General features: G+C 43.4%; 1 protein-coding gene across 1 annotated transcript; it reads left to right on the top strand.

Annotated features, from left to right (window-relative positions):
* Window positions 1-9,733: 9,733 nt before the first annotated feature.
* LOC133365988 (olfactory receptor 11L1) lies at window positions 9,734-16,566 on the top strand. Its single transcript, XM_061588554.1, has 3 exons — window positions 9,734-9,987; window positions 11,284-11,386; window positions 15,488-16,566. The coding sequence occupies exons 2-3, from the start codon at window positions 11,295-11,297 to the stop codon at window positions 16,512-16,514; spliced, it is 1,119 nt and encodes a 372-aa protein (XP_061444538.1). The 5' UTR covers window positions 9,734-9,987; window positions 11,284-11,294; the 3' UTR covers window positions 16,515-16,566.
* The last annotated feature ends 1,275 nt before the right edge of the window (window positions 16,567-17,841 follow it).

Raw genomic sequence — 17,841 nt, 5'->3', positions numbered from 1 at the left:
TTTATTAGCTTCATAGATTGATTTTTATTTTTATCTGTAGACAGGTGATGTATTGCCATGGAAACAAAACTGTTTGCCGTTTCTTCTTAGTGCAGAATCATCAAAGATACCCAAACCCCAGGTAAAGATTGCATAATGAAGCTAAACTGTTTTGGGGAAAAGAAAAATAGATGAGGAGATGACAGTTTGAGATTCTCTTGCTTCCTGGAGCATAACTTTTTATTTTTATATATATATATATATAAGGAAAAGTGGCATACATGGTCCCAACATGTATAATGTATCTCTTTAATCAATACACCATTTTCCCACTGGACCCCCCCTCAAACAACCCCCCTGCTCTTTCCCTTAAGCTGTTGACCAGTGCTAAGCATACTTTTAAAAACTGTGCTTAAAATAATTGTGCTTAAAATAACTCTCATCAGCTCCAGCCAGCATGACCAATGGTCAGGGATGATGGGAGGCCTAATCCTCCAAGAAATGAAGCACTGCAGGTTCCTTCACTCAATAAAAAGTTAATAGAAAATTCACCATGGACAGTAATAAATATGAATAGCTGAAATCACACTTCAGGGAATGTCCAGATTAACATAAATGTTTTAAGAAAAGCTCTAATAGTTGGCAGCGTAGAGTCTGGTCTGATATTAATCCGGAGGGAGTTTTACAAAGGCAGTGTTGCAATGCTGCATACCTTGCTCCTTACAACAGTGAAGCGGACACCAGGAGAGTAAGGCACCACAAACGGTGCCTTCTCCAATGACTGCAGTGACTGGTCAGGGATATAAGGAGTTGAAGCTGGGTTTCTAGCATTTTTATGAATGTTAAATCTGAGTAAAGTGATATTTTCATATCAAGTCATTTCAGGTGTTGAACAATTCATGGAAGTTAAATCTATGATAACTGCTAGCCATGATGACTATCTTTCTACCTCAACTGTCAGAGGAAATATACTTCTGAAAACTGGTTCATGGGAACTAGAAGAGAGGAGAGTGGTATTGCACTCAGGTCCTGCTTGGGGGCTTCCGCTGAAGATCAATTGGCCATTGTGAGAACAGGACGTTGGACTATGATGGCACTTTGGCCTAATCCAACAGGGCTCTTCTTATGTTCAGCTTCTCCTTAGGAAAGACTATCTGTTTGAAACTCAACTGGTATCAGCTTGGCATTCACGATCATTTTTGCACTCAGCGGGTTTTTCCCTCTAATTCTGAAATGACTGTAAGACAATTAAGAAACCTTTAAAGCAAGCTAAAAATTTGGGTAAACAAATGGGAAGGGATAGTTCTTACCTAATACCTTCTGTGGGTGCCAGTTTATCACAGTAAGTTAGTGAGAACTTTCAAGTAAACACATGCTGCATGGTGCTTTTATATATTTATGAGCAAGCCAGCTGGGCCTCCCCAGTGTAGAGATGTATGTAAGTGTCTGGGGATGGCTGTAAAAATCAAGAGGCTATGAAAAAGAGAGAAAGCCAGGAAACAAATCCAGCCGGCTGAAATATAAGGAACAGCATTACTATTTTTTTATTTGCCTGAGTCCCAGGCTATGGTCTGCAGGCAGATGAGGCCACCACTTTGCTGAAGCTATGCAGGTCTGGGTTGGGTCAGTGCTTGTATGGAAGGCCATCTGTGAACCACATGTATGCAGCCTTGTGTTCCATAGTGAAAGGAAGGTGGGGTATAAATGTAATAAATAAATATATTTTAAAAACCTCTTTAAAGCTTCATTCCTTAATCCTCCTGCTTGCAGGGTTCTGTAATAATAATAATAAATTTAATTTCTTCGTCGCCTATCTCGCCAATGGCCACTCTAGGCGACTTACAAAATTGTTAGAATACAATTGATAAAATACAGTAATACAATATAAAAACAATACATCTGCAGCAACAATATTAAAACTGGGCAGGAGGCAATTACAGTTATAACAATTAACCCTCCCCGGATACCCTGAAGGCCTGCTGAAAGAGCCAGATCTTTAAGGCTTTCCGAAACACATTTAGGGAAGAGGCGTGCCGGAGATCTTGTGGGAGGGAGTTCCAAAGAGTGGGGGCCACCACTGAGAATGCCCTCTCTCTAGTACCCGCCAATCTGGCTGTTTTTGTTGGCGGGATTGAGAGAAGGCCCTGTGTGGCCGATCTTGTCGGGAGCCATAATTGGTGGCGTTGAAGGCGCTCCATGAGATAAACTGGGCCGAAACCGTGTAGGGATTTAAAGGTCAATACCAACACCTTGAATTGGGCTCAGAAAACAACTGGTAGCCAGTGTAGGTCGAATAACACTGGTGTGATGTGATCTCGGTGGCGACTATTCGTAAGTAGTTGAGCCGCCGCATTTTGTATCAGTTGTAATTTCCGGACCGTTTTCAAGGGTAAACCCACGTAGAGCGCATTACAGTAGTCCAAATGAGAGGTGACCAGGGCGTGTACCACTAGTGGGAGCTGGTGAACAGGAAGGTAGGGTTGTAGCCTTCATATGAGGTGTAGTTGGTACCAGGCTGCCCGGCTCACTGCCGAAATCTGAGCCTCCATGTACAGCCTGGAATCAAGCACAACCCCAAGGCTGCGGACCTGGTCCTTTAGGGGTAGACTCACCCCGTTGAACTTCAGGTCAATGTCGCCCAACCTTCTCTTGTCCCCCACAAGTAGTACCTCGGTCTTATCAGGGTTCAACTTCAGCTTGTTCCTTCCCATCCATCCACTCATGGATTCCAGGCACTTGGACAAGGTCTCCACAGCCAACTCTGGTGAAGATTTAAACGAGAGATAGAGCTGAGTGTCATCCGCATATTGATGACACTGCAGCCCAAATCTCCTGATGATTGCCCCCAGCGGCTTCATATAGATGTTAAATAGCATGGGAGAGAGGATAGAGCCCTGTGGCACACCACAATTGAGAGGCCAAGGGTCTGATACCTCCTCCCCCAACGCTACCTGTTGGTACCTGTCGGAGAGAAAGGAATGGAACCACTGTAATACAGTGCCTCCAATTCCCAATCCCTCCAGGCGAAGCAGAAGGATACTGTGGTCGACAGTATCAAAAGCCGCTGAGAGATCGAGAAGGACAAAAAAGGTGGATTCTCCCCTATCTAATGCCCTCCTCAAATCATCTACCAGAGCGACCAAGGCTGTTTCAGTTCCGTGACCAGTCCTGAAACCCGATTGGTATGGATCCAAATAATCCATTTCATCCAAGTGTGCTGACAACTGGTTGGCCACCACTCGCTCAATGACCTTGCCCAGAAATGGTAGATTCGAAATTGGGCGGAAGTTATCGAATACTTGGGGATCCAAGGAGGGCTTCTTTAAGATGGGCTTTACAATTGCCTCCTTGAAGGCTGATCGCATCACACCCTCTTTCAAGGATGCGTTTACCACCGCTTTGATCCCCTCGCCCAATTTCTCTCTGCAGCTCACAAGGAGCCACGAAGGGCAAGGATCAGTAAGACAAGTGGTTGGCTTCACAGATGAAAGCACCTTGTCCACTTCCTCAGAAGGGAGAAGCCGAAACCGATCCCAATTTACCGGCATGCAACTGGCCAACTCTGGTTCATCCACTGTGTCCACGGCGCACGGGATCGAGCTCCGTAAGTGTTCGATTTTATCGGCGAAGTGTTTTGCTAATAAGTCACAGGAGGCCTTTGACTGTTCCAAGGGTTCCTGAGCAACTGGACTGACCAGGCTTCGAACCACCTGGAACAGCCTCCTGGGACAGCACTCCGCAGACGCAATAGAGGCAGCAAAGAAAGCCTTCTTTCCTACCTTTATTGCCACTTGGTAGGCAGCTACTGCTGCTCTAACCTGTGTCCGGACATCTTCGGAGCGGGATTTCTGCCACCGGCGCTCTAGTTGTCTCACCTCCTGTCTCAGACTATGCAACCGCGGTGTATACCATGGTGCTAGCTGAGTTCTATTCAGGGGGAGAGGACGTTTCGGAGCCACCCGGTCTAATGCCCTGGTGATCCCCACGTTCCACTCCTTCACCAGGGTTTCGACCGGGTGACCTTCAGCAGGTTCCAATTCCCCAAGCGCAGTCAGGAATCCATCCGGATCCATCAGGCGTCTGGGGTGGACCATTTTAACAGGTCCTTCACCCCTGCGGAGGGGGCATGGCAATGAGAAGTCCATATTTACCAGGTAGTGGTCTGACCATGACACAGGAGTGGCAAGAATCACTCCCAACTTCAGACCACTTCTCTCCTCTCCCAGGACAAATACTAGGTTGAGAGCATGACCGGCTACATGGGTGGGCCCAGTATTACTTAGGTACAGTTCCCAGGAAGCCATGGTTTCCAGGAAATCCCGAGGGGCTCCTATGAGAGCGGCCTCGGCATGCACATTAAAGTCACCCAGAACTAACAGCTCTGGGGACAATGCCCGTACAGCCGAGACCACCTCCAACACCTCGGCCAGGGAATCTGCCGTGCAGCGGGGTGGGCGGTACACCAGCAAGATCCCTAAACTGCCCTTCGGGCCCAACCTCCAGTACATACAATCAACAAATTGAGTCCTATGGAGGGGAGGTCTGGCAAAAACCAAGGACTCTCGATAGATGACTGCTACACCCCCTCCCCGCCTTCCCACCCTCGGCTGCTGTGCGTAACGGAAACCTGGCGGACACATGGCCTCAAGAATTGGAGCAGAGACTTCGTCCAGCCAAGTTTCCGTAATACATGCCAGGTCTGCGCGCCCATCCAAGATCATATCATGGATGAGCGAGGTTTTCTGAGCCACAGACCTGGCATTACATAACAGCAGTCGAAGGTCGGTAGGAACCTTGCGTCCCCCTGTATGGTTTTGTCTCTACACCTAATACTCAGTGATATTTTAATTGTAAACAAACTTAGTAGGATTCCATAAGAGCATTTATCAGAGTTCACTAGGCTGCATACATACACCACAGATACCACTGTTTTGAACCTACCTGTTTTCTACATCTGCATCAGAGCATGAGAACAGAGAAAAAGCCTGTTGGATCAGGCCAAATTTAGTCCAGCATCCTGTTCTCACAGTGACCATCCAGTTGTCCATGGGGACAGGGCCGGCTCCAGGAATGCCGGGGCCCTTGGGCATCAGCTTGCCCTGGCTCCCGGCATGTGTGTGCATGTATGGGCATATCGTGCACACGCACATGCCCCCTACCTTTCTGGTGTCTTTTACCATTGCCCTTAATGAAGATGGCGGCTGCGATTTCCCTAACGGCATGATGCCTCCGCCGCCATGTTTGTTGATGGCATGCGTGCATGCTATGCGTGCGCATCTCTGCCATCAACTAAGATGACAGCAGGGGCTTCAGTACATTAGGGAAACCGTGGCCACCATCTTTGTTAAGGGCAATGGTAAAAGACAGCGGAAAGGTAGGTGGGGGTAGGTGGGGGTAGGTGGGGGTAGGTGGGGGTGTGGGGGCCTAGGGGGCCTGTGGATCGTGGAAGGGGAGAGGAGGGGCAGCTGAGGGGCCCCCTGTAGCTCCAGGGACCATTGGGCCAGTGCCCAACCTGGCTGCCCTTTAGAACCAGCCCTGCATGGGGAGCCCACAAGCAAGATTTGAGTGCAAGATCACTCTCCACTCCTGCAGTATGCCTCCTCTGATTATGTTTTTTTTTACAATAATTTTTATTCAAATTTTCATAAAACATACAAAACAAAATCATAAAACATTCAAAGACAAAAAACAAAACAAAACAAAAATGATTAAACAAAAAAATAAAATGTTGACTTCCCATTTGTCGCAGATCAAATCAGTTATAGGTCTACAATATATAACAATCCTGTCTCTTAAATTATATTATAAAATCACTTTCCTCCAGTAGTTATCTTAATTAATCATCAAATCTCATAAACATTACTTTATTCTTTCCACAAAAAGTCAAAGAGAGGTTTCAATTCTTTAAGAAATATATCTATCAATTTTTCTCCAAATAAACATGTTGATTAATCCATCTCAATAATAATAATAATCTTATTGTCATAACCATAGTCCAAATAAACATATCGATTAATCCATCTCATCAAAATCTGTTAGGTCCAATAATTTCAATAGCCATTATTCCATTATCCCTATTAATTCCATCTTCCATCTTCAATAGTCCTGATAAGTCCAGTAATTTCAGTGTCCAATCTTCCATTATCAGTATTCCATAATAATCTTGCTGTCATAGCCATAGTCATATAATAAGAGTCTGATGGGAATTTCCTCTATCCCAAATATTTTCTTGCCATCAATTCTGAATAAGTTGCTGAAATATTGTTGTAAAGTCATATCTCTGTTCTTCTTTTTTACAAAATGCACTGGCTCATCTCTTGAGAGTTTTTCCATTGTCACATGGCTGCAGTTAATTCCATAGATTTTCTCTATATCAAGCTCCATCACGTCATTCCAGTCCAGAAGATTATCCAAGCCATTGATAACTTTATCTCTAATATCTTCATTAATTTCTTCAGAGATAACGTTAAATTCCAAACAGTAGATTTTATTTCTAATATCCATAAACTCCAGATCTTTTTCCAATTCCACATTTGTTCCAATCTCCAGGGCTTGTATCTTCCCTTTATTTTTTCTTTTCTCATCTCTGATCTCATTCTCCTCTCTCACAGGATCCCCTATTTCTTTAAGCTCCTGCGTCATTTTGCTCAGTTCCATTTTCAGCTCCTTACTGCCCTGTCGCAGGGTTTGTTTTGTTATCTCAATCTCATCCATTATTTTCTGAAACATAATTACTTCCAGATTCTCAGCCACTTTCTTGATTGCCATTTTTAAAACCACGAAAGCAAAACAAAACAAAAATAAAGAAGAACCACTTCTTATTTCAGCAACAATTGGGTTAATATTCCAGTCTTGATGACATCACAGTATAAACAGAGCAGCCTGCCTTATCTCTCTATGTTCAAGAATACAAAACAAATTTAGTTCCCAGCATCAAAACAGTTAGTGGCGTCGTGAAGAAGCAGATTCGTCAAAATAAAATAGACCAAAAAGAGAATAGTCCCAGACAATATAATGTTCCTCGGAATAGAAATCCCTCTTCTGTTTATATCTTTAGAATGCACTTCCAGGACAGCTTTTTGCAATAGAAACAGAGATAAGCTGTTAATTTCGTGAATAACAGAGAAGAGTTATAGCTCTCCCAGAAGTTCTTTAAAGCTGATTCATTTGACAAATCTCTTTTTGCTGCAACAATTTAAACCAAGTAAAAAAAAGAATAGAAAGAAGGGTGCTTGCCTGTTAGTCCGTTTTCTCTTTGAAGAAAAGATAAACGTATCGCATTAATCAGATAGAGCTTGTTCGGAAGTCCGTCCGGCATTGCTGGCTGGACCTTTTCTCATAAATTAATGAAATCCAGTCCTCCCAACAAAAACAGGCTTTTGAGGTTGATCTCTACGTTTCTCCCTGCCCGGGAGAAATTTCATCAGTCAAAAAAAAAAATGTTCTGACTGATTTATATCTGAATAAGCTTCTTTTGAGGCGGGAGCCCGTCTCAAAAGCAGGCACAAGCGAAGTCACCCTTCCCGGAAGTCCATGCCTCCTCTGATTATGGATGGATAGGTGGGTTGATGTATGTATAGACAGATAGATCTGATATAGACATAGATGTAGACTGGCTGGTCCAGTGCAGATGTTCACTAACAAATTGCCTATTGCATCATGGCCAAAGTGAGTTCTATGATTAGGCAGATAGCTATGTGAGGCAGGCTTCAGATCCTGAGAAAGTGCCAGTGAGGTGCTGAAGGGAACAATTATATGCTACACAGGCAGACAATTATTCAAAATGTCCCCCCCCTCAAGGAGCAAAATATGCTCCAAAACAGCCACCACACAGAATTTTAGTCAAAATGACTGCCCCCACGAAGGAGCAAAATGTGCTCCAAAATGGCCACCACACAAAATGTGCTCAAAACTGGCTGTGCACACAAAGGAGCACAATGTGCTCAGATATGGCCACTATACAAAATGTGTTCAAAATGGCTGCCCATACGAAGGAGGAAAATGTGCTCCAAAATGGCCACCACCCTAAGGAAAGGACAAATTGGCAGGAAATAGCTGAATGGGCTAAATAGTCACCCTCTATGCCCCCAGGAGCTACAGAAAACAAGCAAAAGCCCACTTAACAGGGGCCAAATGCCGCCTCTAGTCCCTCCAGGAATGTGGCCAGGACCCAACTGCCTTCAGCAACCCTGGGGCCAGGCTGAACCACTGTCTCCAAACTGCAATAAGTCCCCTGTCAACTGATCTCATGCTGCTGCTGCCACCATTCAGCTTCCCTTGCTGCCTCAGCCCATGATCGCTACTGCGCTCCACAGAACGCAGCCTGTGCTGCTGTGCTGCCACCACCCAGCTGATCCTCCAAGCTGCCTCCGGGCTCCTCTGATCACAGCCTGTGCTGCTGCTGTGCCGCTGCTCAGTTGATTCAAGCCATGCTAAAGCTGATCGTGCCACAGCTGATTGCAATCAGCCTCTCTCCCCCTCCCCATGCTTTAAAAGAACAGGCCTCCAGCCAATGCAAGTGGGAACCTGCTTCTCTGGTGTTGCATGGGGCCAAAAACAGCCACCCTGCTCCACCCCCTATGTGACAGGTGCATGTGGCCAAGTCGCACCAAAGGTATGGGTTTTTTTGAAGTCATGCCACGTCTTCCCCAGCATGGCTGCAAAAGCCAACCATCGGCAGAGCCCTTGGGGCTGACGATGGTGGGAATTCCCATGACATTTAAGCTAGACTGATGCCATCAGGTATGATGCAGAGCATTGTCCTGTCTCCAGTATTGAAACAAGATGCAATCGACAGTCTGATCAGCTTCTATAAATAGAAAGGAAAGGGGCATCTTGCCCTTTGCCCGATGCAGAAAAATGCCTATCGCTCACTTTATGTCTTCAGAACCAATGTTGTCATACTAAGTTAAAAAAAAAATATCACAGTTAGCAACCAGGTTGAGAAACAGATAATTGTGTCAACACTGGGCCAGTGTGACAAAAATCCATAATAACAGGTATAGTTCACTCTCCAAAGGGTATCCAAGAATCCAACAAAACACATTTCCATGAATATCAAGTGGTGCTGCATCTTCTGTCTATAAAACTGATGCAAAGAATCAAGTGGTTCAGTGTGGTGTGGTGCAGCAGAGCCAATCTGATGCTCCTGCTGCTGTGTGATGCACTGTGCCAAGCTCCCCATACCTCCACCTCTCCCTGAATGCACACATTGTTATATACCTCAAGAACACTTTTTGTTTTTATTTTTGCATGTATAGTGATTTCATGGCATTTCTTTTATACTCCAGGAATAAAGAAACTACTCTTTAAACAGTGGTGGAATTGTATTTACATTTAACCCAGTTCTGGGGAAGAAAATCATTTTTGCTTAAATTCTAAAAAATATCAACCATAGCTTATTTGTTTATTAGAAATATTTAATAGAAATAAAAATAAAAATCCAACAGTGCTCATAATTTTATAATCCAAGGCTTGCTGCTGCTGCTGCTTGGCTACCAACACCCTGCAGGTGCAGGTTGCCACATCCTGCAGGACCAGGCCCCAGGTACTCAGCCAGCTGTTGCTGATTTCATCCACCTGTCCCTTCCCTAGAGGGGATACATAAGCTGGCTGGCTTGGGAGATCCAGTGCCTGTAAGAAGAAGGGAACTGTCATTGCCCAGGCAAGAGCAAGAGCAAGAGCAAGAGCAAGAGCAAGAGCAAGAGCAAGAGCAAGAGCAAGAGCAAGAGCAAGAGCAAGAGCAAGAGCAAGAGCAAGAGCAAGAGCAAGAGCAAGAGCAAGAGCAAGAGCAAGAGCAAGAGCAAGAGCAAGAGCAAGAGCAAGAGCAAGAGCAAGAGCAAGAGCAAGAGCAAGAGCAAGAGCAAGAGCAAGAGCAAGAGCAGCCTGCCTGCCTGCCTGCGCTGCCAGGCTATCAGGCTACCACCACTGCCCTCGCCCTTGCCCTCGCCCTCGCCCTGTTGGACTTCTGTGCTGCAGGTTGCCACACCTTGAAGAACCAGGCCCCAGGTACTCAGCCAGCTGTTGCTGATTTCATGCAGCTGTCCCTTACCTGGACAGGATACATAAGCTAGCTGGCTGAGGTGGCTCTTCCTTTGTAGATTTCCTGGCTTTTTGTGGGCTCAGTTTGTTTAGGGTTTTAAAAAAACCCACCCACTTTACTTTGGGTCTAGAAATCAACTGGGAGTCAGTGAAGCTATTGTATTTTCTTGAGCTTCATAGATCAATAACAAATAAAGGGCCATCTTCTATCATACAAGACTGTCCAAACACTGCATTCATCAGCTAGAATTCTCAATACCAATTTAGGTTGGTAGTGACTGAAAGGAGGGCATTTTTAATCAAGGGATGTTCTTCCCACAAAGTCTTAGCTGAAGGTAACTGAGATGACATTTGGATGCCAGATGAAGACATTTTTATTTCCCTAGGCTTATTACCTTGAACATCACTGCAGTGTGTGATTTTATTTAAAAAAAACGTTTTTCTGTACCCCATTTATTTGTATCCTGCTTCTCTGCTCGGTAGTTTCTTTTGTTTGTTCTGTAGCTTGTTTTTAATGTGAGTTTTATAATGATGTTTTATCATTCTTGTAATTTAAGTGCAGGGATACTCATTTAACAATCTAGTTGTCCCTTTCTGCTATGCATAACAAAGTAAGTGATACAGTCATCTGGAGATGATGTGAGTAGATATAGAACTGGAGCGCAAGATGCTTTTTTTTCAATGAAAGGTACTGGAGATGAAGCCTGCCTTGGACCCAATACTCTAACCAGGGGTAGGGAACATTTTTTCAGCCCAAGGGCCACAATCCCTTATGGACAGCCTTCCAGGGACCATGTGCCATTCATGGATGCAGCCAGAATCCAAAGCATGCAGAGCAATGAATGTGAATTTTGCTTGTGTACATTAAGCTAGTTTCTTCACACTCATGCTTCATTCTCTATCCCCTATTCAGGCAAGCAAAACGTTTTATCAGAACTTAGGGACACATTCCAGGCAGGCACAAATGCTCAAGGGGGTACATGAAAAGGAAGGCTGGTGAGAGGTATGGCTCAGGTCTGGCCTGAGCACCAAGAACCAGGGAGAGAGGCATGGATGTCCACATTTGACTCTTAGGCCTGAGGCTCCCCATCCCTATTCTAAGCCATTCTCTGGTCGCAGCATAGAAATAGCAATTCTCCTTTGTACCTCTGCAATTTTGCCACCATTGGCCGCTTTTGGGAGGAAGGGTGGAATATACATTTAATAATTAATTAATTCTTACCACTAGAATTAATATTTTGCTTTGTGCCTTCCCCTTGTTAGTTTCTTTGGGCATGGCTTCTCTATTAATACACCACAGCTGGAGTCTTGTTTTCCCTGTGGACCCTGGAGGACCCTCTGATGCTGTGGAGACAGAATCCCCAAGGTATTTTCTGAAGCTTTCAAGTCCCTCCGCTTTTGCTTCTGTTACCAGAAACGCACCATGCTGGAAAGCAGTAAGACAAAACAAGCTCCACCTTGTTCTCTTTGTATCCTTTGTCTACTTAGCCCAGAACTACTATATCAAATGAGGTGCACATTCATATGGATCTTTGAAATGCAATGAAATCATTTTGATCATTCACTTGCTGTTTTCTGTACTACTTTAGAAGACAATTGTCATTTCATTGGTGAGTTATTTGAACTTTGCAAGAAGTATTTGAACATGTACTTGTACCTGAGAAAGGGGGTTGTGTTGTGATTGTGAAGGCAGCTTTGACATTCTATGACTTTACTGAATGTTTTTTTCTCTGTATGAACCCTAGAATCCTTTGGTTTTCTTTGAATTCCATGTTATGCTTCAGCAGATGTGCTTTCTTTATTTTAAATGATGGATGTTTTATTCATTAAGGTCCTGTTTTTGTTAAGAGTCTTGAACTGAAATATAAATATAGTTACATAGTTACTTGTGCAATGTGCTTGTTTTTTGTATTATAATGGTCCTTTGGCTATAATAGACAATAAATGGATAAAGCAATTCATTAATAGGTGTACCCAGCTCTCCTTTCTTTTGTACAATCAAGTCCGAGAAAATGTAATGTTCTACCCTACGGACTTAAAGTGTAAGCCCTAACGTCAAATGCAGACATCTTTCTTATAATTTTAGCAATTCAAGAATGCTGTAGGATTTCTACCTGCCTGAGCTGAATTCTTGAAAGCACATCTATTCGTACAAGTGGGTGAGGCTCCTTTACTTTGGATTGGGGGAGGAGAAGAGCTCTTCATCCATTATCTGCTAGAATCCAATAGGACTTCTTTGAGAGCACTTCAGACAGTCACCTTGCTCAAGTTAAGCAGTTCTTTGTCTGGTGAGTGCCTGGGTTACACACTGGCCTGGTTCAGATATAATGCTAAGCCAAGCCATGGCTTAGGACAGGAAAAGAAGAAAATATTTGATGTCCAATGCATTGCAGACCTCTCAGGTTCTTCAAGGAATTTCAAACATATCCAGTCTTTCTTTATTCTACTGTTTCCTCTTTCCTTCAGTATGGCAAAGTGATATTGAACCTCTGTGTTTAAAATTCCCTGATGAAGGACCTGAGAGGTTCAAAACACATTGGACACTAAACTTTTCCTTTTAACTCTTTATTTCTGGCTCCCCCCCACACACACACACAATTGGCTGGGGTTCTCTTTTGCTGCACTTAGTACAGGTTAGCAAACGTGGTGCCCTCACCATGTTGTTGGATTGCAGTTCCCATCATCTCTGATCATTAGCCATGTTGGCTGGGACTGTGGGAACTGTAGTCCAACAACATATGCAGGGCATCATGTTGGCTATCCCTAGCTTTAGAATAAATGAGTGGGTTCTTGGAGAGTAGATTGTAGCTGCTTTGCTCCTCCACAGTCCTGCTGCTGAAGTGTTACTGTGAGTTAAGTATTACATAAGAATCCAGGTTCATTGTTATATCTTCCAGACAAACCACATGTGATAAGCCATAGAACAAATACTGGGCGTTTCTCCTGGTGTGTCTTGAATGAGATGAACCATGAGCACAGGACATGGCTTAACTCATAGGAGTATGGCAGCAACTGGACCAAAGAAGGAAGAAAGTGGCTACAATTTTCTTTCTGGGAAACTTCACGTTTGCTCATTCATGAATCAGGTCACTGTCTAAGAACCACATATGCACTTCCTCAGGTTCCATAGAGAAGAAAAATAACACAAATGTGCTACATAGAATTATAAGATCATAGAGGGGGAGCCTTGTAGGTCATCTGGTCTGACCACCAACTCAGAACAGGAATCCCAGAGCTAGTGTATCCCTGACAGATGGCTGTCCAGTTTTTGCTTGAAGTCCTCCAGTAAGCGAGAGCTTACCACCTCTCTTGGTAATCCTTTTGGCTATTTTATCCCTTACCAATCTTTAATGTATGTGTTTGTATTGTTATACTATTAAAATGTTCTCTTGCATTATTTGATTGATGCTCCAATGTACCACTAGAAGTTGTAAGGGCTTTGTTTTGAAGAATGACTTGTTCATCATACCAGCAACCCCTTCAGATATATATCAAATAGGTCCATAGTCTAAGAGGGTCGGACTGTGGTGAGATTAAAAGTATAGTAGGTCATCAATATAAGACTTCAGAGTGTTGTTGCAAAGGAGCAGTAGATAAGCTGTACAGTGGGAATTAGACAATAGCACCCATCATTCCTGGCAATCAGCTATGCTAGCAGGGATTGATGGGAGATGCTGTCCAACAACATCCAAAGGACTACAGGTTTCCCATCCCCAAAATAGAGAATTTGATTTGTCTTAGAGGACTGGTGTCCCTCAAAACTATTTTAATATAAATACAGTATATGAAAAATGTATGATGGGAAACACACTATTAGATATGCTGTTTTTGGGAAATCCATCATTATAATTATTCACTAATTTATTTATTTTATTTATTTTATTATACTTGTATACCACCCCGTAGCTGAAGCTCTCTGGGCGGTTTACAGTAACTAAAAACATTAAAACAAATACAATTTAAAACAGATCTTATAAACACAATTTAAAAATTTAAAACGGTATAAAAGGCAAAAAACCTTGTGGTTTAAGAATGTACCTATAGCCCACAGATATTTATATCAAACTTTAAAAAGCAGGGAAATTGGGCAGCTATAGTGAATGCACCAGGGGAGCAGGAGACTTGACCACCTCTCTGAGATATTGTACTGCCCTACAAATTTGTCAAAATGCAAACACAATTTGGGTTGGTCTTTCACAGTCCAATCCACTTGCTGTGTAGCTTGACAGAATTTGGTAACGTGCCTCTGAGCATATAAGTTCAAGACTATAAGGTTTGTAAGGTTTTTGTTTTGAAATTGGCTTATGGGAAGCAGCAGAATAGAATAGGAGGTATTTTCAATTTAAAATTGTGGAACACAAAAAACCCAAAACTCTTGTGGGTGTATAATCCAGGTGTTATAGTAGAATTGCATTATATTTGTGAAAACAGCAAATATATGGGGTGGTTGTAATGTTACAACGTCATGTAAAATATAGGTTTTGCGTGTTTTCTGTGACATGGTATCTGTTGTTCATGTCACTGAGATGTCACAGATTTTACACAGACAGCTTCCCTTTAGAAAGTGATATGAGGCTTGTTCACACATTACACTAAACACAGGAAAAAGCTGTCTCTATGCATTTATAAGTGTTTGTGTGAAAGAATGTACACTTACTGGTTTGTATAGCTGAACTACTGTGCGCACAAACTGTGCACTCATTGAATCTAGAATGTGAAGAACTGTACAAGTGTACAGCTCAACTAGTTGTGAGCACAGTCAGACAGGTTGTACACTCATGTGACTATCCCTATGGTAAGTGACAGTGAGCTAGCTTCACTATCGCAAAAACAGGTAGTGAACCTGAACATTGGCTCTTTGTCATTTTTTGGGGGGAAGGATATAGTAGAACTGCAATTCTTCCTGAGTGTTTCTGTTGTGTTCCATTTTCTTCCAAGCTCAGATAAAAGCAAGGGCTATTTCACATCACATCGATAACATGAAATTTACCACTGGAAGATGTGGTGATAGCTATTAGCTTAGATGGCTTCATAAAAGGATTAGCCAAATTCATGGAAGATAAGTTTATATATGGCTATTATCTGTGAGCCTGTCATGCTCCAGGTTATTGGACTCTAACTCCCATCAGACCCAGCCAGCATTGCCACTGGACAGGGATTATTGGAACTGTTGTTGAAGGATATCTGCAGGGCATAGGTTTCCCATCCCTGCCTGAATGTAACACCCTGAATAGCAGGTGCTGAGGATACGTCATGCCTGTAAACTTACTAAAGAAATTTGTCTAGCTCTTGAACAATATGGAGGCTTATCTGATACATCAGGGCTCTTTTTACATCCCCACCATTCCTACTTATTTAAACCTATGTTCTTAGGGTAATTGTATGTACATAGGATGCAAATAAAATAACTACAACTGATAGTGTTATTACAGCTATCATACACATTATATTCTCTTCCTTCTTCTAGGAAAGAAATCAAACAACCCAAATTTTTAGTCATGACAGATGTTGTGACTGAGATATACCCGCAGGAGAGCTCACGGTCAGTGAAGCAAATGGCAAACTACAGCACTGTATCTGAATTCCAGCTTCTAGGGTTCCAGAGCCTTCCAGGGTGGCAGACCCTACTCTTCGCTATATTCTTACTTATCTATGTCCTAACCATCACAGGCAATGTGGTCATCATCTCAGTAGTCAAGCTGGAGCCACACCTTCATTCTCCTATGTACTCCTACCTCCAAAACCTCTCTTTCCTAGAGATCTGGTACACCACCACCACTGTGCCCAAGATGCTCAGCAGTCTCCTCAAGGAGAGCAGGACAATCTCCTTCAATGGATGCATGACCCAGCTCTACTTCTTTGTCTTCTTTGGGGCAACAGAGTGCTTCCTATTGTCTGTGATGGCATATGATCGGTACCTGGCAATCTGTGACCCATTGCATTACACAATAGCCATGAACACATATTCCTGCACCCGCTTGACAATAGGTTCTTGGGTGATTGGTCTTTTCACAGGGTTGCTGCCTTCTTTGCTGATCTCTAGATTGCATTTCTGCAGTTCTAGCCAAATCAATCACTTCTTCTGTGACATCCCACCTCTGCTGAAGCTTTCCTGCTCCGACACTTCCATCACTGAGAAGACTATATTTGTGCTCTCTGTATTAGTCATTTTCACTTGCTTCTTTCTTACATTGATGTCTTATGCATTTATCATCAAGACTGTCCTGAAAATCCCCTCTGCTTCTGGAAGGAAAAAGACTTTCTCCACCTGTGGCTCACACTTGGCTGTGGTGTTGATATATTATGGCACCATGATCTCCATGTATGTTCAACCCAGTGCTAATATCTCATCCGAGCTAAATAAGGTAGTTTCCATCTTCTACACTGTACTAACACCTCTTCTCAACCCTGTTATTTATAGTCTGAGAAACAAAGATTTTAAGGATGCCTTACAGAAAATGGTCAATAGGAAGCGTGCCCTACATAGCTTTTAAAGCAATGAAAGGAAGTCCATTAACTTTAGCTGATGTTAAGGCTGAGTTTATATGCCTGCTTTTGACATAGTGTTTGCATCTAGCACTTCAGTAAGAATAATAATGAGAACAGCCAAGGATATCACAAGCTTATAGGGTAATTGCTAGCACCTTCTTCATGTGTATTTCTTTGGGTACTTATTGATTCATGTAGGTGAAAATTTTGTTATTTATTAACAAGTATATGCCTCCCCATAAGGGGAACTCTCAGGGTAACTTGTAAAACATGTTAAAACGTAATACAAATACAGCATAAGCAGTAAATAATAAAATCAATCGGGACAGCAAGACTCTCAAGCAGCACAAGACCATGTCAGATCTTAATAGCTTCAGAGTTTCAGAACCCTTCAAAGGCTTCTACTACCCCTCAAACCTCTTTTAAAAGCTTGGGACAAAAAAAAAGTCTTCACCAGGCACAAAAACAAATGCATAGTAAGTACCAGGTGAACCTCTCAAAGGAGGCTCTGGAATTACTTAATACATTTTGCAATGGGAGACACGTGCACAAAACTTTTTCCTGCAATAATGGCATATAAAGGAGGAGTGTGCTAAACACCCTTGACATATAGTTCTACCTGTAGCTTTATCGAAAATGCAGAGCTTGGAGAAGTTACTTTTTTGAACTACAACTCCCATCAGCGCAATCCAGTGGCCATGCTGGCTGGGGCTGATGGGAGTTGTAGTTCAAAAAAGTAAATTTTCCAAGCTCTGCAAATGTTATGGCTGATTGCGAAAAAAAATTGTTTTACCTGAAAAAGTTGCACCATCTTTGCTATGATTTTATCTTTGTGTGTGTAAATCCAGGGCTGGCTCCAGGCATGCGGGGGCCCTTGGGCATCAGTTTGCCCTGGCCCCCAGTCGGTGTGAGTGTGTGCATGTGCGTGTACGTGCACGTGCCCCCCAGCCCCCCTACCTGTCTAGTCTTTACCATTGGCCTTAATGAAGATGGCGGCCGTGGTTTCCCTAAGGGGAATGAAGCCTCTGCCACCATCTTTGTTGATGGCACACGTGCATGCTACGCACGTACATCTCTGCCATCAACTAAGATGGCAGCAGCAGCTTCAGTACCTTGGGGAAGCTGCAGCCGCCATCTTCATTAAGGCCAATGCTAAAAAGCCGGCTTACAGGTAAGTGGGGGTGTGGGGGGTATGGATGGTGGAAGGGGAGTGGAGGGCCCCTCAGGGGCCCCTGTAGCTCCGGGGCCAGTGCCCAACCTGGCCGCCCTTTAGAACCAGCCCTGTGTAAATCCCTGCAACAATGTATGGGGTTGAAGAACCACACAGAAGTT

This window comes from Rhineura floridana, chromosome 11 (genome assembly GCF_030035675.1).
Source record: "Rhineura floridana isolate rRhiFlo1 chromosome 11, rRhiFlo1.hap2, whole genome shotgun sequence".
In the NCBI taxonomy this organism is placed as follows: domain Eukaryota; kingdom Metazoa; phylum Chordata; class Lepidosauria; order Squamata; family Rhineuridae; genus Rhineura; species Rhineura floridana.
The sequence above is the reverse complement of the archived record's forward strand: the minus strand, read 5'-3'. Positions and strand labels throughout refer to the sequence as shown.